This window comes from Bactrocera dorsalis, chromosome 4, assembly GCF_023373825.1.
Source record: "Bactrocera dorsalis isolate Fly_Bdor chromosome 4, ASM2337382v1, whole genome shotgun sequence".
NCBI classification, from domain to species: domain Eukaryota; kingdom Metazoa; phylum Arthropoda; class Insecta; order Diptera; family Tephritidae; genus Bactrocera; species Bactrocera dorsalis.
The window spans coordinates 64,645,551-64,666,500 of NC_064306.1; the positions used below are offsets into that span (position 1 = coordinate 64,645,551).

Here is a 20,950-nt window from a genome sequence, read left to right on the forward strand (position 1 = left end):
GTGGGCGTAAAATAAAATTTTTTAAAAAAATTTTTTCATTTTTTTCTTGATTGGAATCCAAAACAATGATGTACCAAATGTCATTGTCCTGCGACAACTCCTTATATTTTTAGCCGCAGTATGCACTAGCAGAAACCTATGTGCGGCGTTATTTCGGATTTGAGGTTGGAAAAGTCAAACGGTATATACACTCAAACATACATATATATATGTATGTTATTCTCAAACACTTACAATTCTTGTGCCCAACCGTAGTTCTCAACGCAGCGCATAAATAATTGATTGATTACATAACTAGATTGTAGCGGATCTTACCGTGAATTATATTGGCTCACATATTTGCAATTAATTCGATAGACAACGTATTTTTGCACATAAAATTGATTTCCCAGCTTTCGTGATTGATTAAATATTTCAATAATTTCTATTGCCTTTTTACCACACCAACGCACGCACGCACACACAAACGCAATGAAGACACCGAATGGACGTCTAGCCGCTTCGAAGCACCAACCAAAACATACTAATTGCAAAGGAGGACAACTAGCTTCGTGGCACCAACACCATTAGCACAACAATAAAAACAAATAACAAAAGAAGAAAACAAAATCAAAGCACCTTTAAGTATTGCAAGTAGCGCAACACATTTTATTGTGCCTGCGACGTGGCAAGACAAACATTTAAATTATTGCCCAGTCCATCAGCAAGGGTGTTGTGAGCGTGTGTGTGGTGGTAGCGCCGGTAAACAAAAGTCGGGTCTGCTTTTCCACTCCACACTGGTAGCAAGTTCGTATTTTGGTCGGCTATTGGCCTTGTTAAACGGAAGTCGCCATATTCCATGCAAGAATGTTCAAAAGAAGCATATGAAAGTATTTCAAGCTTACGAGTTGCTTTCTTAAATATGTGTGTATGTATAAACATATAAATTTGGCAAATTTTGATATACATATGTATATGTGTATGGTAGATATGATTGTGTAAACAATGTTTCTTAATAATCAATAAATAAAAAATATTGGTTGCTGCTTTGGAACTTTTCAGAGTGGTGGTTTGGTCAATGACATTTGAGAACCTGACGGATATACATTCTTAACGAGTACGGACGCGAATTTGCCTATCAAGAACTTTCTATTTAGTATTCTTCAAACTGGTGGTAGTTTTGTGCTAATACAACAATCACTTTAGCTATATGTTAGACCTCCAATCAAGCACATAACCTTTTCAAATGCTTTTATTTTTTTTTGCTTTTCCATGCATAAACGACTGTCTCTTGCACTCAAACAAAAAAAAAACACGCAAATTGTACTGCTGACTTTAATTAACAACATTTATGTGAAAATAATATTTTCAAAATTTTGCAGTTTATTCAAAAATATCTTTCTGCACCAAAATTATTTAACCATAATTACAATTCATTTGAGAATTCATTACCATTCAAAACCAAATAAGTATACTCGTATTATAAACAGAACATGTATGTTCATGTACGTATGTTTATTGCCACAACTACACGGGAAACGCTTTATAAGCCGTTAATTAACGTTTTTACGCCAATTTAAAATTCACTTTTTCATAAAAGAAAACTAATTAACACAGCACATTTTATTTACACAATTAAATTTTTACTTTAAACGTTTTTTCTTGAATTTTACACCAAATGTTTTGCACTATTTTATTATTATATTCTTAGTTATAATTACAAAAATTATGATATTTAGCGTCAGACGTTGTTTTGTCTTGCACAAAGTTTGTTTATTGGCATTTGCCTGTCGAAATTGTGATAATTTGCATTGAAGAATAATTAAAAGAAAATGTGATTGACTGACATGTGACGATTGTACTGAAACGCAGTGCGGCAAAATAAAAGGTGTTCGACAAACTAATTTCAAAGTTTGCCTTCCATACGGAATTGAACCGGATATCGGAGGGTAGACAGGCAGAGTTCGAATAATATAATCTTGTGGTTCGCTCACACTAATTGGATTAGACGTTGGACGAAGCAAATAAAAAACAGCAAACGCGGTGTAATGCGGTATTTAAAAGTGCCAACTATAGCGCGCTACAGGTTCAAAGCAACAGCACATACATATGTACACTTTGGAAATACAATCAGCTTTCTTCTTTTCTTTATTCAGGTATTTTACTTATTTGTGCTTTAGTTTAGCGAAAGCTTAAAATTAAGCAAAGTCTAGGGATTTCTAGTGGTTAATTTATAAAAATAGCGCTATTTTCGTTTTACATCTCATAATCCTCTGGATTGTAAAGTTCAGTCAAAAGTCGATAGACATACGAGGGTGCATGGCCGCCACTGTAAGCAAACAAAATTAGTTGTAGTATGTCAGATAAAACACTTGTACTTACATATTTGATATAAACAGTGTCACCAGCTCTGGCGGCACATAGTCAAATATAGGGCTGTAAACTTTGGCAGAATGCGATGCTAAGGAATCATATTCAATAACATCTTCCGCACAGCCTACTAAATTGAATGCGTCCTGTTCTATTGAACACAAATGTAGCGGTGACAATTTGTACATGGGTGAGAGTACTATAACAGGCACGGAGTAATGTTTAGCTGCCAGCGCTACTGTGTAGGAACCGCAAGCGGCACGTAGGCCACCATTTGCAAGCACGCTATGTGTGCCAATTATGACTTTGTTGACGCGCGACATCATTGCAAATATGGCGGAGTCAGGTATGACAATTATTTCGACATTGCCCGTCGCCAAGCTAGCTGCTAAGTTGTGACCCTAAAATTTTAAATATATACTTTTTGTGAAACTAGTTTGGATTTTTTTTCTGTATGTAAACTCACTCTGCAATCTGGCGCACATTCAGCTATAATTATGGTTAGAAATTGACGCTTCTTAACAGCACGTTTCAAAAAGTTTTCAACACTACGCGAGTGCCCCAGTGTGAGTATAACCTCAGAGGAGTGTATGTGCTCTTCAGCTTGTGCGCAAATATTTTCCGAACTTGTCTCCAACTCTGTTTCCATTTCTTGCAGGTGATCCAAGAGCGCTTCACGCAATCCTTGTTGTGGTTCAGTATAATCGACGCTGACATCATTACTCGTTTGTGTAACAAGTTTGTGCAAGGACATTGAAGCTTGATCATCCGTGAATTGATGCACCTAATAAATATATGCGTTTGCTATATACACTGAAATTAACTAATTTATGGTGTGACCAACCTTTGCTTTGAGTAAATCGAACTCTTCGCGTATCAATTTAAGTATGCGTCGTGCAATGTTGGCGGTTACAGTCTCTTGCGGAATTGCGGATTGCAGTATGTGGCCTTGTGTGCGCACCAAATTCATGAGTTCGCTAATGAGTAGAAATAAATTAAAGTGTTAATGTTTGTAGAATGAGTGTACAACTTACTCTGCATTTGTCCATCTTTGTCCATTTATTATTTTCTTAAATACTTGTAGCGTCTTTGCTGTTATGTTGTAAGAACCTTCCACATTGCTGTAATAAAATAAAGAACAAATTTATCAAGTTTCAACAAATACTTAAACTTTGCATACCCGATTTTGATTTCGTGAATCAATTGAGTAACTTCTTTTGTTGGGTGGCCTTTCATTTTATTGTTTTTTCGTTTTTATTACGAAATATTGTAATAGCTAAATGCAATACCTGCCAATACCTGTAATGTAAATGCAAACGTCAAACATTTGTTTGCGCGTGTCAGCTTAACAGCTGATTGCCAAGTCAGAAGCTAACAGGGTGAAGCATGTGAATAATTTTATTTGTCAGTGTTAAAGATTCAATTTTTATTTCACAATTTTTTATTTTAATCGACATGATCGGAACAAATTTCTTATTTATATACACATTTATTTAAAATTAAATTTATTTATAAAAACTTGTGTTCCACTGCGTATTGTTGTTTGTACAATTGCGTCCCTGGTGCGAATGAGTACAAAATGAAATTGAAGAAAACAACTAATTGGAATTTGCACAGTTGTGGATTGCATTCGGCGGCAAGAATGATTTGATGGCGAATTGTATCTTTCAAATGACAATTCGATATGAAAGTTGGATAAATAAAGAGGTGTGCACGGATCGCGGCTCGTTTAGACTTCAGCAATTAAGACAAAAGAATACTTGGAAAACAAAAAAGTGATTGTGAACAAATTATAAAAATTTCCGCAACTCAGTGGCGATATCATAAATATTGTACGGAATAATATAAGTAAATAAAAGAAATGTGTGGTGAAAATTGCTAATCGAAATATTAAAAAAAAAGCTATCGGGGCTATTTTACGCTGCAGCGGCGTAAGCACCCTTATAATCTTGTAGTTGTTTTTGTGTGTACGAACTTGGTGGCGTTGTGCAAAGAACAAAAGTTCTGATTTTGGTGGTGAATCTGTAAACAAAAAAAGTCCCGTTATATTATTGACTTAAAAACGAGTGAAATCAATAAATGTAAAGTAAAATAAACAACCATATAAATATCTACAACTCATTTAATAAGGTAGGAAATTATCAAAGACAACCAGCAAATGCATATTTATCAAAAACAAATGTGTAAGCGCTTTTGCAAAATGCTCCACTGCGCTACATACATACGTAGATTTATATGAAAAACTTACTCAAATCTGCTGGTTAGCGCATAAAGTTTCTGAGCAACACAATTGTTTATAATTTTACAGTCCATTATTTGCGTTAAATTAAAAGCTTATTTTGTTATTGTGTAGCAAATCAAAACGTACATTTATGAATGTCGGTCGTACATACCGTTTTTGCGGTGGTGCTCCAGGGTTGCGCATGGAAGTGTGCGAATACCTTAGCAAGTCAGTCATTATCGATTTTTTGTTTTCATGCCATTCTGGCTGTAACTTCTGTGCGCTTCAGCTGTCGCTTAGTCGGTGGTTGGTTGATAGGTCGGAAATTTTCTGTCTAGCTAATGTGCGCGGGCGGTCAGATATTACCTGCAGAATCTTCGTCTAGCTGCTTTCGCGTTGTTACGTCAATAATGACACTAATTTGCAGCTACGCATTGCTGGGTACGAATTTGAAAATCATTTTGTGAACTTTGTTAACTATTAAATGTGTTTGGAAGCAGCTGAATTTTGAAGTAAACGAAGTTGGTTGTGTTATGTTTACATGAATTAAAAACACTAGCGAAAACCACAAATGCCGATTAAAAATCGCAATGCATTTTTGGAAAAGCAAATTTTAGCTGTATTCCAGATGCAGTTCGCATGCAAGCCAAGTGAACCATGAAATGACTAAAGTGCAAATGAGTAGTATGCCAACCTTCAGATATTTTGAACTTTTTTATATTAATTAATTTAGCGAAAAAAACTATTCACGTGCTAATTGTTTTTCTAATTGGAAAATGCTTTCGGCCAACCACCGACTTTTTGTTTACTATTATCTATCAACAAACATATATTAGTTTTAGTTGTTAAGCAATAATGTATACTTAATAATATTACCAATTCAAATCAATATTTACAACCCTAATTGCTATTTCGTAGTTTTATATGTATAAATATTATATTTAAGCTTAAGTGCATATAATACATTTTTGAAGTTACTTAATTTAATTTGTTTCATCTATTTCTTTTTGTAAATATTTATCATTTTAGGCGCGCTAAACTACTATTCGAGCAAAACAACCGGCAACAATTTTTTTGTTCACATTTCCCCCCAACAATGAAAATACCTAGCAAAATTTGAAAAAAAAAAAATCCAAAAAAAAGTTGAAACACGTTTACACACAATATTGATATTAATATATTGTACGTATACTACAATACATATATACATAAATATATATCCAACCTACACAATTGTATAAAGTGACAAAACAAAAAAAAAAAACAAAAGAAGCAAATTAAAAAAAAATTAAAAAAATAATTAAAAAAAAAATCAACTAATCAAAGTAATCTGCAGTTAAGCTGAAAGTTCTCATCCTCCCAGTAAACATATATAATACCACCAATCAATCCTACCACCACCACTCTACCACTATTCAACTTCAATTCGACTAAATTCAAAGATAGAATTTGCATAAAACTCAAGTCATGCTAAACAACGCTACAAATTGTTCGCCGCATGTAAGTAGTTCAGCAATGATATGTATAAATATCGTTGTTCACATTAATTTTTTATGTTTGTCTATATCCGTGTGTGTAAATTTGTGCATATTTGTACATTGTATGTGATTTAGTGTTAATTATTTTATTTCTATTTTTTAACATATATTTTTTTATGTGGTTTGTATGTGTTTTAACTAAAACTGTTTATTTTTTTTAGCCCATTTAAAATAACACACCGCTCTTTATTTGCTCTATCATCTTTATAACAACGAAATTCACTTACAAATTTGTTAAAACCCTTTTGGTAGCTGTAGTATGGATACTCGTTCCACATTTCACCGTAAAAATCGTAAACTTCCCCAAACACCAGGAATTAACCACACACACCGCAAATTGGTGGTGCCCACTTGCTTTTAGCATTATCATTATTATTTTTTGTTGTAAATATTGGCAAAAAACACACGCCGATATGTAAACAAACTTGGGGCGCCTTCTTATCAAGGTGTTCTTTATCGCGCCTTCATGTTTGCGGTGCGGCTTGTGAGTGTATGCGTGTGTGCGCTTGAGTTTGCTAGTGTGGCAACACAAATGCCTTTTTTTGTTATTATTGTTATTATTATTAATGATTTGTTTACCCCACGATCACTTCGGCGCGCATTGTTTAGATGTTCATATTGTATATCGGTAGTGTTTATCGTGTCTTATGCACTTGCTGTGCTGCCTTGTAGGCTGTTTGATGATTTATATAGACTTTATTTTGTTTACATTAACAACTTTTGCCCACAAGCGGTTTTTAGGTTAAACTGAAAGAAAAACGCTTAAACGCTTAAGCTTTTGATGTGTAGCAGTGGGTGTGTGTCATAAAAACTATTTTTCGTACCTATAACGGTTCTAATTATATGTAGTCAAATTCTTAATTGATTATTCACGCCTTCTAAACGAAAGTGTGGAAAAGTGAGGTTAATTTCGTTTTTTTTTTGGTTACATATGATTGTTAGGTTAGTTTGGAGTCTTTCTGTTTTCTCTCCGGTTGTTACAAACTTGATAAACCTAATAAAGCGTAAAAAGCAAGTTTATGATACTTTCCCATATTTTTCATATTTTTATGGTCTTAATAAAATAATCAACAAAATTTACCTTACAATAAACAAAAACTTCACTTTGATATATTATTATACTTGTATTCCTATCGACTTCATAAAATTTGCAACATCCTTGCAACGCGTCTACGTACGCATTCATTTCCACTTGAAACGCTAGCTTACATCAACATTCGTATTTATACACACATGTTTGTATGTTTGCAAATATATCTGTCTATGATCAAATGAAACACAATTTCTTTCATCTACAAATATTTACATGCACGCGTGTACATTTGCACAAGACGTGTGACGTAACTTTCGAAAAATCGCAAAGGGAATTGCAAAATTTCACTCTAATGTAAATTGAGTTATCAATTATATTCTCCGACATGTGCCAGTTTACATACATCCAGCAATAACAACAAACAACAAACAAATGTAACACAGAAGCCCAAAAGTCCAAAAGTTAAGGTAAAACCACAGGGGCACCGAGATGTTTGCAATTTTCGAGTGCAAAATATTCCAATCACAAATAATTTTTCACAGCGTGTCGGTAAACAATAAAACTATAAATATAAACAAAATGCAAAAGTGCGAAAATTTCCAATGCTAAATAAAAGATTGCACTGAATAGCAATCAATTCGAAGCTAATTAAAGTAAATAAATTAAAAACTAAATTAAATATACATAATTACTTTAAATTAAATGTGGTTATAAAAGTTAATATAATTTTTTAAAAATAGTTAAAATTATGAATAATAATAATAAAAATTAAAAATAAATAACATAAATTTAAATAAAATAAATTTAATTTGAATCCTTAAGGTTGCATTTAGAAAGGGGAATTTTGGGTTCGAATTCAAGGAAATTTTATCATGAATAATGCTTTTTCCATTATTTATTTCAAATATAACACAGGAAAATTCTTCAAAAATCTAATATTCTGCCTCTCATAGTTCGCATATTTCATAAAGGATGACCCATTTCGTGGTTCCCTACTTTTTTTAGGGGAAAACTCATAAACTTCATGGGGGAATGTTTATTATCATTCAAACGAACATTTTATCTCCCTCAAATCTTGACCGCGGCTACGTCTCAGATGGTCCATCTTTTGAGTGCAATTTTCAATAACTCGTTCGAGCATTGATGATTTGCTCCAAGGCCTGAATCGAAGCGGCATTATCCGCACAGGCTTTATACTTTCTATATACCCGCAGGAAAAAGTTTAACGTTGATATGATACAATCTTGGTAGCCAATCGACTGGCCCAAAGCGTGAAATTATTTTGCTCACCGAAGTGTTTTCTCAATAAATCCGTTGATTGATGCGATGTGTGCGAAATGGCGCCGTTTTGTTGAAGACAAATGTCGTCGAGATCACGAGCTTCAATTTCAGACATCAAATAGCCGGTTATTATGGTACGATAATGGTCTCCATCAATGGTTACGTTCTCAACGGTATAAATTTTGAAAAAATATAAACCGATGATTCCAACGGCCCACAAACCACATCAAACCGTGGTTATTTCTGTATGAAACGGGAGCTCTGGAATCTCTTCCGGTTGCCTTTCGTCTGAAATGCGGCAATTTTGCTTGTTTACGTACCCATTGAACCAGAAATGGGCCACCTTCGCTAAATAAAATTTGGTTCGAAAACTCTATTACGAATTGGACGAAGAAGTACTCGTACAGACTGGACCTCAACATTTCCGTCGATGATAACGAAATTCCATCGGTAAACAATCCTAAAATTATACAACCGTAATTCGCGTAAGAGTACAGAGCCGCAACAAGATTCTCAAGTTCTTAGTGAGACCCGCATACTTTTACAATATACTGCCAGAGCAGTTTCTGCTTGAAGCCGAGTCGCCTCCTAGGAATATCAGAAGTGCTTCCTTGAAGATATCGACTTACTTGTACGAAACGCCGACCTTAATTCGGACGCGACCAATTTCCGACAGGCACTGAATGCCATTCACCGCGAATGACCCTAGCGCAACTTCGTTCTGGGTATTACAGTAAGTAAAAATCCTACTTAGCCAGAACAGACACTGACATACAAAAGTTATGTTCTGCATGCAATGAGCCCAGTATGAAACTAGTCACGTCTTTGCATGCCCAATAACACTCACTTAACACCCCTCTCATGCTGTATTTTTTTTTTTTTTTTTTAATTTTTAAATTCGTCCTTAGGCGATCACACGATCACATCGAAAACATGAAATTTTTTTTTAAAAAAATTCAAAATTTTTTTCTTTTAATAATACTACGGTTGTCCCTTTAAAGCAAAATAAGTAATTTTAGCTATTTTCACCACCATCGAACTTCTGTCAGTCCCCCCGCACGACCAAAAATTATTTGACACACATTTATTTCACGCAAAAACTTCGCACTAAAAACGAATTAAACGCATACAAAACGAAAATAATGGCGCTAATTGCAAAAAAACACAAAGCAACTGAATTCAATTCAACCTAAAACCCAAGAAAACAAGAACGAACAAAAAGCGCTTGTAAAGAAAATTAATCAAAGCGAAATGCGCTGCCAGCAGCACACACGAGCCACAAGCTCAAAAACGAATCACATAAAAATCGGCAGCCAAATAGTAATGCAACCAATATAATGAAACACAATTTGTAATTGAAGTGAAACAGCAGCCGCCGCCTGCGCCGCCTCCGCCATCAATGCTGCTGCTGCCGCCGGCGCCGCGCTGGCCCTCCCGCAGGAGCAGTAAATGTCCGAACGACAATTAAACGGCAATCACTATCATCAACACATGATTAAAGGCAAACAAAGCGAGACCATGTGTAACGGTTCGACAGCATGCGGCGTTCGGCGGGGCGCGCGTGCTCCCGAAAACGTCAGGGAGGCCACCGAATGCAAGTCAATTGCTTGGCGATAACTGCCGGTTAGTCAGCTCGAGCTGTGCATCACGAATTCAATGCGAACTATTTGCCGTTTGTCGTTGCTATCGAGAATAGAAATAACCATTGCAAAAACAAAAGAAAAATACAATTAATCTAATTTTAACATGAAACACACGCACGCGAAACAACAATAAATAAATGCATTTAAGCAGATTATATCGCTGCACAGTGGGTTTTTTGCACTCAAGGCGCGCAAAATAAATGTTTTAAATTTAAATTCTTTATTAATTGGTTTTTATGTCGAAGCGTCTTCGGCAATGCAGTTTCTTTGCAAAGCAAGCTTCTTGGCAACGGCAATGATATTTAAGTGTGTTTCGCTCAAAACCGCGAATCACCGAAATAATGACGCCTTTGAAGTGATTTTACGACCGAGTTCGTGGCAATAACCTATTTGCGTGCTCAAAGCCTTTATAAATTTGTATGATTGTATGCATAGGTGCTTAAAAGACTCATTATGATCATCAAATATGATTTATTGTTTTTATCAATATTTATTTTTTTTGAAGTCTTCTCCACAAGAGTACTCAGAAAACCACTTCAAAATCATTAAATTTGATAATGTCAAGTTGTCAGCGCATTTATGACCATTATTCGTCAAAATTTACGATTTTGGCTTACAGTAAGTTGATTAATATAGCTTAATAAATTTGGATGTTGGCGTTTGGAGGTTGGTTTTGTGGAACTCTCTTGAAAAACCTTATTCCGCTTTACTATGGAGCTAACTACGGCTGAAATGGTATAACTTTGTAACTTTGAAAAAAAAAAAAATACGATAACATCAAAAGACACAAGAGAAATGCCAAAAGTCAAAGCGCTGTAATACACTCGGAGAGATTTCGGTTATCAAATGTCAAAAGCTAACCAAAATACAAAGCGCTGTCAAATATATATTTTGTTTATCAACAACTTTGAAGCCTTTCAAGCAAACAACGTAAGATTTTCTTTAGATATACATTTTTTACTCAATGTCTAGTCTAATTTTCTGTTTTGAAGCTCAACAAATAAATAATGTTCATAGAAACCTATAAGTTAACAGTTGACAACTAACAGCAACACGGTTGTATTTAGCATTTGACTATTTTATTGAACTTAACATTTTTAGCGGAGAAAACATAAAGACAATATGTTTAAAATAAAATATAGAAAAAAATATTAATATGGCAACATTTTTTAATTTTTTTCTAATTTTTCATTTTTAATATTTTATTCAATTTTTTTTATTTTTTATATTTTTTAAATATTACAGAAACTACTGGCAACCCTTTTGAGGGTCCAGGTCCTCTCTAGTTTCGTGAACGCATTCTTTTTTAAATAATAAGATTTAAATTTATTTTCAATGAAATTATATTCATGGTGGCAACGCCATAAACTAATGTACATCGATCTTAAAACTCTATCTCCTTAGATTATTAAAATTTCAATAATAATAAATAAAATTGAATTTAAATTTATTTTAAATAATATTATATACATAGGTGGCAACGCTATAAACTAATATTAATCTGTCTTATTAATCTGTAAGTCTATCTCTTTCGATTAACAAAATTTCAATAATAAAAAATAATTAAAATTCAAAAAAGTGGCAACCCCACTGAAACTTATTTTTAACCTCCAGCTTTTGTGCATTTTAGTAGGCGCTCTCTTTCTTTAAATAAGAAAATATAATTTTTAATTTATTTTTAATGAAATTATTTTCAATGTCAGATGGCAACACTATAAATGAATTTTAAACTATCTTAGTACTATATTACTTTGGATTAATTAAATTTCAATAAAATAATATAATTCAAAAACAGTGGCAATCAATTCTCAATTTATCCTTAAGTTCCAGGTCTTGTGCAGTTTTGTAGACACACTCTTCTTTAAATAAATAAAAAAATAAACTTTTTTTGATTCAAATTATTTTCAGCACTAGCTGGCAACTCCATACACGAATATTTATCTACTTTAGAACTTTACTACTTTAGCTTATTAAATTTTCAATAATAAAACATAATGAAATTTCAACAAATGTGGCAACCCTAAAACTCAAACTCAAAGATTCATGTCTAACATAATTTAAATGAATATTTAGAATGAACTAATTAAAAAAAATGTTGGCAACGTTTTATTAAATTTTTTATTAATTAATTTAGGAGATTTCAAATTCGAGTGCCAGGTGGCACCTCCATAAATGAATATATAGATAAATATCTACCTTAGAACTTTATTACTTTAGATTATTAAATTTATAATAATAAAAAAATAAATACAATTTAAAAAAGGTGGCAACGCTTTCACACTTATACCTAACTTCCTTGCTTTTGTAAACACACTGATTTTTAGAATACAAAAAAAAGTTATTTAAATATTATACAATGAAATTATATTCAGTGTCAGGTGGCAACTCTATGAACGAATATTTAGCTGCATGTACATATGTATATAGTATCTTAGTACTCTAAATCAAAGATTTCTGTCTAAGATGGTTTAGCTGTATATTTAGATTTAACAAATTAAAAAAAATGTGGCAACTCAATAAGATTTTTTATCAATCCCCTCATTTAAAGGCTTTGAAATTCTATTGTTGCAATTGCAGATATTTTTTGCAATTTTCTCATTTAATTTTTAATATGTACTTGCATTTTGTATTTATATGTTTACTGTTTTATTTTAATATTCGAATTATTTGCTAAGCACAAACAACATATGTACATACATTTAACGGTATATCTGTGCACTCAGCAATATTTTTAATGCTTCTTCTTGTTCTTCTTCTTCCTCTTCAGTTGCATATTTTTCACTTCAGCAATTCGCCCTACTCCTTTTATCCTTAAATGCTTATTACAGTTATTTACAAATGGAAGAGGAGTACGGCAAAGCATTCCACAGCTATTCAACGAATCCAATGTATTTCTTATGTGCAACTTCGGCATAAAATTGCCATGTCCTATATTGAAACGAATGCTTGGCGTGCAACAAAAGCGGAATTGTTCGATATTTGTTGTTGGTTTTGTTGTTGCTGCGATTTAGTTTTTATTGTTGTTGCAATTTTGTTTAGGTTTTCTGTTGTTGTTGTATAAGTGTTGTTGTTGTAATTTTCTTGTTGCAACAACGTTGTTGCAAAACTGTTGTAGTTGTTGTTGTAAAATTTTCGTTGTTGTTGTTGTAAACTTGTTTTTTTTTGTAATTTTGTTGTTGTTGTTGTAAATTGGTTGTTTTTGTAATTTTGTTGTGCTTGTTGTTGTAACTTGGTCGTTGTTACAAACTTGTTCTTGTACTGGTTGTTGCTACAATTTTGTTGCTGCTGCTATGGCTGCCTCTGCCGCTGCTGTCAATAGCAGATGACCTATTGAATTCTACACAAATAGCTAGTAGTTCAAAGAATAGAGAGATAAATACATACAAACACAAACGCATACATACAAACATTCTCGTATCATATGTACCTGATTTGTTGTCCGCTCGGGGATTGGCATCATACTGGTCGACCGTGTAATAGGGCTAATAGAAGCCGAGAAGGGCTCACCTAGGCAATTCAATTTCATTTTGTAATAATCAAATTTGTGGTGCTTCGTGTATGAGTCCATATGTGTGTGTGTGTGTGTGTGTAATTTACATTAGCAAAAATTTAATTTGGCCATGTTTGCAATAAATTCACACTTCACACACACACAAACATATATGCAGTGCAGCATTAATATTATTTCATGTTTTATGGTTTTGCGATCACAAAATTCGCCAAATTCCGCGCAGAGTTCGGCGAGCGGCGAAGATATGCTCAACTATAAATATATGAATTTATGCCTATGCACCGTAATAACTGTATTTTTTGCCTGAACAATTTTTCTTTCTTTCTTTTATTCTGGCCAAACACATATGCATGTGTGTGTGTTTCTCTGTATGGCTGTGCAGAAATGCAATTTCGACGTTCCGTTTGGCGCCCGTTGCGCTCACCTTGTTAGACATTATTGGTTGCACCGGCAGCAGCGGATAAATTGACGCGGGGACAGGTGTACGAATGTGGCACTTTGTAAATGCCTGTCGTGTTGGCACAACCAATTAGATAAAATGGCCAAAAAGCGCACACGCACATACTTACAAATATACATAAATTCATGTAGAAATGTATGAGTTGTGGACCTTGTAGCCATTTTCCTTGCCCACTCTCTCTCTATCTATCGTTCCCCTTTTACTGATTTCTGCTGTTTGAGGTGGAATCATGTTGTTTGCGGCGGCCCTTGTATGCATGTTCATATGTAATGTGTATGTATGTATGTATATTCTTGTTGTATTTTTTGGTTTTTGCTGCATTGCTAACTTGATAGCTCTAATTTTTGATACAGCACACTGCTGCCAAAAAGTATATACCTCTAAATGTATATTTTAAACCCAGTGAGATGATAGAATATGCAAGTATTCCTACTTTATATATAGTAATAATTTTAGAAATCATCTTATATTTATTTAGTTAACCCAGTACACTTTCGACTTTATAAATATTTCGATAAATATTCTACTCTTTTCAAAAACAGCTAAGATATCAATATTTTTTACCAAAAGTCCACTAAAACGAGATAAAAGTCAAAACAGTGACGCGAGTGCGACGACTTTTTATTTGATGACAGGAGATATTTCGTCTTGCCTACGTTTACCGCCAGAACCATTTGCTTCGCTGCCTTATCCATTCTGGAGAAAGCAGAACTAACGGCGCGGGCCAGTGATATCAATATTATCAACATATGCCAGCAGCTTTTATAGAATATTGTTCCTGCTCTATAGCTCGGATAATTTTTTCCAGCAGTAGATTGAAGAAGTCGTACGATAGGGAGTCGCCATGTCTGAAATCTTGTATGGTATCGAACGGAGAGGTTCCTCTCGATTCTGACGGAGCTTTTACTATTGCTCAACGTCGGTTTATACAGCCGTATTAGTTTTGCGCGGATACCAAATTCAGACATCGCGACATAAAGGCAGCTCCTTTTCTTGCTGTCGAAAGCAGCTTTGAAATCGACGAAGAGGTGGTGTGTGTCGATTCTCTTTTCACGGGTCTTTTCCACGATTTGGCGCATGGTGAATATCTCGTCAGTTATTGTTTTTCCATGCCTAAAGCCACACTGATAAGGTCTAATCAGTTTGTTGGCAGTGGGCTTTAGTCTTTCACACATTGCGCTCGATAGAACCTTATATGCGATGTAGAGGAGGCTTATCTTACTGTAGTTGGCACAGATTGTGGGGTTTCCCTTTTTGTAGATTGGGCAGAGCACACTTAAGTTCCAATCGTTGGGCTTGCTTTCATCCGACCATTTTCTACACACAAACTGATGCATGCTCCTTATCAGTTCTTCGCCGCTGTATTTGAATAGCGGCGCCAGCAATCGCTGGAAATAAACTTTAGATTATTTGCTAGACCTAAAGCGTTAAATGGGTTTAATATATTTTCTGTATTCGTAAATCATAATGAAGCTTATTCCAACTTTTTCGAAGATAGAAGACATTATACAAGCTTGGAGGTCAAACTAAAGTTAAAACCTTGTCGCAAATTGTGTGAAAATTCTCTACGCTTTTATACTCGTATAAACAAAGGATATGAATATCTGAAGCAAATTGCTTTTGCAGATTGCTGATCCAATTCGATCAATATTTTGCACTCTCACCGGAATAATTTCACTGTTCCACATTGTGTGCCTTCATTAGCACAGTATCACTACGTAAGAGCTTGGGTCTATGTAGATCTCCAAAAATGTCTAACCGAGGCAATTTATTCCAAGAGTGTGTTTTTAAGCACCTGTACTGTTCTCGAAGCCAAAAAATTTTAATTTTTTTTTGACGTAACTTCCTAAAAGTTCCGAGTGCTAGCTCTCTAAAGTTTTATGGATCCCCATTTAGTCATACATTTTCGAGATATTGCTTTCATAGTATAGTCATAATATCAATGTTTATAAAAAATACTGACCTCTTTGTAAATTCCGCATAGCTTGATAATTTTTTGAAAATTTTTTAACTCAAATTCTTTCTTAGTATTTGTAAAACTTGGAAGCAGACTTTTTTCACATACTGTACCATATGTACGGAGGCCTTTATGGTTAGCAGCCTCGCATTGTCCAATCCCTTAAGTGCAGCAGCAGCTGCAACATCGGCAGAATCGTACCAATCTTGTCGACTGCATTTGCCGCTGCATTAAAAATGTCTAACAATCCAACTCTGTGGTGCTATTGATTCAGGCACTTTGCCAAAAATATATAAATTTCGTAAAAAAGCCAGAAACTGTGTGCTGTGCGATTGCACTTCATTTACTATGTACATAACACACACGCACATACATAGTTACACATGCATATGCTGCTGCATACGTGCACCCGGTGCCTGCTGCAACGAGCGAGCGCTTTCCCAAACATCATCAACACGATTGGCTAACAAGCAAAAATAAAGCAGAGAGCGAGTGGTAAAGGGAGCAGCAAAGGATAAAGCTGGCAGCAGCGGCAGGAAAATGCCATCTCTACAATATTTAACAACTTCAATTGCGGCAAAAATTCGGCAGAAATGTCAGGCCTAATGTAATAAACGAACACAGACACACACACGCACTCACACCTATGTGCATTTGTATGGATGGTGTGCGGCTCACATGTGGCGCTGACTCGGTCTGGGGCTCGGGGCATGAGCACGCGTCCATGCGCAACGACAGTCAAGCATGTTTTTTCGCATCCAGCTGGGCCCAAGTTAGACCATAAAGGCGGTCAGGTGCTGCAAATATTTACTGCTTTTATTTTATTCGTTAGCTCACTCGTAAAAGTGAAGTGGAATTCATAAAATGCTGCCGGCTTGTAGGGAAAAACGTTAAGCACAGATTTTATGATTAGTCCCAGCAGCTATTTTCTTTTTGGGTGTGTATAATTAAAGATGACACAGTCCTTGGTGGGCTGAAGAGTATACACCACACATTAGGGTGGTGTGAAAATGTAGCTGGCAAAAATTTGCAATATAGGGTAGTCGAAAAAGTCTTTTCGTATTTCTAATCAAACTTTAACTTATTTTATTTTTTATTTATGATGAACTTTAATGAACCAAATATGTACCATTTTGGTGGAGCACTTTTTGCCATTTTTCCGCTAGAGACATTATTCCATAAGTGTAAAACTTTTCTGGTTTCTCGGCGAAAAATGCGACAAGTAATTTTCATAGGCTTCTCTTGAGGCCAACTTTACTCCATTAAAGGAGTTCTGCATTGACCGAAGCAAATAGTAGTCCGATGGTGCGATGTCAGTGCTATATGGTGGATGCATCAAAACTTCCCAGCCAGGCTCTACCAGTTTTTGCCGAGTCATCAAAGGTATGTGTGGTCTAGCGTTGTCCTGATGGAAGGCGAAGTCCTTTCTGTTGATCAGTGCTGGCCGTTTTTTTTTTGATTATTTGCTTCAATTTCATCAGTTGTTGACAGTAAAATATGGAATCAATCATTCGACCAGGCTGTAGCAACTCATGGTGGATGATTCCTTTTCAATCTAATCCAAAATGTTCTTCAATTGTTGTTCAAATTTGTAAATAATAGCTTCCAGCATCAACTTTTATAGTAGATATAATAGTTCTGGAATATTTTAAAAAATATTTTTTTTTGCTTTATATTTAGACTTTATCTCTTCTCTCCTCTTATGTAACCCTTAAATTCCACTGAAATTACAAAAAAAATTGTTCTTTTGATGTTAAGAACCACCCTGTCATACGCTTGACAATACTATTATATCCTATCTCTTTGCTATTAATTATAAAAATGTACTGTTTAAAGTACAACAATGGTCTTGAGTTCTCATAAATTATAGATATAGTGTGGTATATAAATACGAATATTCTTAAAAATACCCAGTTGAAGCGTCTAAGATAAGATAAGTTCATGCGTGCGAGTTTATATATGCGCTTTGTTGTTACTACTAAATTAAATCAATTACCAGCGTAAGTACTTCTACTGTCAAATAGATCGGCGTCTGATGTCATTATCAAGATCAACTATTTTAATAGAAGTGCGTGCTGAAGAATTCAAGGGGTTTACCCATAAATTATGACGAAGTAGACACTACTAGAATTTAATCTACAAAATTATAGAAAATAATTTTTTTGTTTGATTGAAGCGGTTATAATCACTTGTGAAGTTAAAAAAAATCGTATTTTTTCGTATACTTAGTGCTGCCATAAGTTCTGTTACAAGCTCAAGCCGTTAAAAAAATGATGTTATAATATATTTTTTAATCAAGCTAATTTTATTTAATAATGCATATATTAAATCAGCGATGTATGCAATTTTATTTGGTATGGTCACTTGTTGTTTTCACAGAAGACCTCAAATGATACGGCTTTTGGTCAATAGCCGCACGCACCGTTTCTATTAGTATTGGCGACGCTGCTCGAACCCAATATGTTTGAGACCCTCCAAATTTCTGTGTGATACTCGACAAGTCATGATCTCGAAACACTGATCACAAAGTAGTTCACTGAATTCAAATCTAGCCTTTCAGATGGCCAATTATCTGCAGCTAGGAAACAAGGAATAATGCTCTAAGCTATTGCTAGGTAGTTTTTGTCTGCTTTACTGGAGCAGAATCTTACTGAGAGATTCTCTCTTCTCCATCAAAAATATTATTGCTTACTTTATTGATTACTGCTTTACCAAACCTTCTCTAAAATATCCTGTTGGTACATTTTTACAAAAGACTCCCAACAAACCATTACAGAAGCTGGAGGATGGTGACTATGTTGACCCTTTGGAATACAAATTTTTCTGCGTTTTTGGGGGCTTTTACGTAGATATTGCATTTAGCTACTTTTCATCGCAAAATCATCTTCTCAAATAAAGAAAATTTAGCCCATACTGGTTTAACGGTCTCATCAACAAACAAAAATTCCGCTTATGGGGTGCGTCAAACCCTTGATTGCTTCAGGAAACGCAATTGCATCCCTATAAATTTGACGCTTAGTGCGGATTGTGGGATGACAGCATGATCGGGTCTTATTTATTTCGAAATGAGGCTGAAAATAGCTCGAATACAATATTAAGCGCCCTATAGTCGAAATTCCAGTCGAAAATTGGCGGTGAAGATATTCCAACGAAGCCGAAGAGCCCATAGAGTGAAACTATGTCGCTTGGGTTGATCGGGAGGCTTTAGTTCTTGCACAAGCTGTATTTTGTGCGCTTTCAATTTAAATTCTCGACGTAAAATGCGCCAAGTCGTTGCATACGTCAGTCCGAGTTGCTGCGAATGGCGCCAAATCGACTCTCCCCGGTATTGGTGTTCCGTCTCAGCTACAGTTGCTTTGTTTTCTTCACTGCTTGCTGGACGTGTTCTATTTGATCGAATATTATCCCATAATGAATACTCGGTCTCAAGATGGGTTATGGTTTCGCGAATAGTACGCTCAGTAGGCCGATTAAGTTGAGGGAAGCGCGCGAAACATATTAATTACAGAACGTGAATTTTCGTAATAAAAGTTCAACGATCTATAAACGTTGTTCAGGCGTAAGTCTTTCCATGATGAAATTCCAAACATTACTGAACAAAAATAACATGACAGCTTGACTCGACTCTCGCGTGATCTGTCAAAAAAAGGCTATTGAAAAAATTACATCTACTTAGATCACCCATTAAAATGATAATAATAATAAAATTATTATATTCACTTAAATACAATTTTTTGCTCTAACCAGTTCCCTCTAATTTGCTCTGCGTTTCACTATGTGCTCAGCCTTAGTCGCAGTGTGTTCTTTGCCTGCTAAATTACGCATTTTCATAAAGAAATACAGACATACTGAGTACTATAATACATTTCATACATTAATTATTAATATAAAAACTTGTTAAAGATGAATAGCTTGTCTACATGTGTGTGCAAAATAAATGCATGCACAGAGAAAAACAAAACAAACCATGCAGAGCGAAATAAATGCGAGCAAACGTTAACAAATTGCCGAATGTGGCATGAAAATTAAACAAGGCGAGAACGATGGCAACAAATATTTACAACAATAACAATAAGAAATGCGCTTACAGTTCGTTATGCAGAATGCAGTGTAAATATGTTATTTAACGCGTTGTTTTTTGCTATTGTTGTTGCTTATGCGTTGTATTTCGGCTGTAAGTTGCCACAGCAGTGAGACATAAAATAAATGCTAATTTGCATGTAAAATATATACATATGTGTATGTGTGTTTGTATTTGTTGGTGTGTTTTCGATACAAAAATGTGGGAAAATGGATTTTTCGTGCTTTCGATGAACTTGTGTGCGGTAAATGTTGCAAATAAATAGGCGTGGCAGTATTAGCGCGCAAATAGCTCACACAGTTCGTTCGATTATTAGTGCTTTTGTTGTTGCATTTTTCTAATTCACGCGAATATTTTAAAGAAATGCACAAATCCAAATTGCCGTTGACTGACAAGTGCGATGTCGGACGCTGTGACGGACAGCAATGCTGACAGTCGTCAAATATGCGGCACGCGACACTAATGAATGACTGAATGGAGCAGGCAGCACAGCAAAGAGAGCAAAAGCAGCAATGCAACTCGTAACAATGGCGTTTGAATTGACGAATGCTTGAAGAATAGAGATCTTGTCAGCGAAGAACACAATTTCGCTCATTGAAAAGGCATAATTGAAAACCAGAAAAAATATAAAAAATTACAAATTTCAAATAATGCAAGTCTGACACACAACTGGAAAATGCATTGTGGTCGAACAGCGAAAAAAACAAGCCATTTTCATAAAAGCACGAAAGAATAGTGACAATCTGTGCCACTTGGCGCAACACGACCAATAGATTTCACATACACATGCGCGCTGGTGTGTGTGTGGTACTTCAAGGCACATATGAGTATAACCCAATAGAGTGTTGTGGTTTCGCAAGTCCAAAGAATGCAATT

General features: G+C 34.9%; 3 protein-coding genes across 5 annotated transcripts in view; 1 reads left to right on the plus strand and 2 right to left on the minus strand.

Moving 5' to 3' along the window:
- Positions 1 to 1,920, minus strand: part of LOC105225182 (mucin-5AC) — a 41,942-nt gene extending 40,022 nt beyond the window's left edge. The window contains exon 1 of the mRNA XM_011203525.4: positions 1,432 to 1,920. The gene's annotated coding sequence lies outside the window, so the exon portion shown is untranslated. The remainder of the gene's footprint in view (positions 1 to 1,431) is intronic.
- A 171-nt stretch (positions 1,921 to 2,091) lies between these two features.
- LOC105225183 (translation initiation factor eIF-2B subunit beta) lies at positions 2,092 to 3,689 on the minus strand. Its single transcript, XM_011203529.3, has 6 exons — positions 3,530 to 3,689; positions 3,384 to 3,470; positions 3,194 to 3,326; positions 2,816 to 3,133; positions 2,362 to 2,750; positions 2,092 to 2,308 (listed from the first exon to the last, which is right to left on the minus strand). The coding sequence occupies exons 1-6, from the start codon at positions 3,583 to 3,585 to the stop codon at positions 2,236 to 2,238; spliced, it is 1,056 nt and encodes a 351-aa protein (XP_011201831.1). The 5' UTR covers positions 3,586 to 3,689; the 3' UTR covers positions 2,092 to 2,235.
- Positions 3,690 to 4,014: 325 nt separating this feature from the next.
- LOC105225184 (double-stranded RNA-specific editase Adar) overlaps positions 4,015 to 20,950 on the plus strand; it is a 166,668-nt gene continuing 149,732 nt past the window's right edge. The window contains exons 1-2 of one of the 3 annotated variants that reach the window (XM_049456400.1): positions 4,015 to 4,479; positions 5,600 to 6,070. In XM_049456400.1, coding sequence (XP_049312357.1) covers positions 6,038 to 6,070 — 33 coding nt within the window. In that variant the 5' untranslated portion in view covers positions 4,015 to 4,479; positions 5,600 to 6,037. Of the gene's footprint in view, positions 4,480 to 4,525; positions 5,012 to 5,599; positions 6,071 to 20,950 lie in introns of those variants that run through there. The other 2 variants (XM_049456401.1, XM_049456404.1) reach the window with 2 other exon arrangements.

Bases quoted from the DNA above. Each gene is read 5' to 3' on its own strand.
- LOC105225183 (XM_011203529.3), bottom strand. From the start codon at position 3,585: ATGAAAGGCCACCCAACAAAAGAAGTTACTCAATTGATTCACGAAATC. The intron at 2,751-2,815 runs GTGAGTTTACAT...TTAAAATTTTAG, and splicing joins AATGTGCGCCAGATTGCAGA to GGTCACAACTTAGCAGCTAG. The intron at 2,309-2,361 runs GTAAGTACAAGT...GTTTGCTTACAG, and splicing joins ACACTGTTTATATCAAATAT to TGGCGGCCATGCACCCTCGT.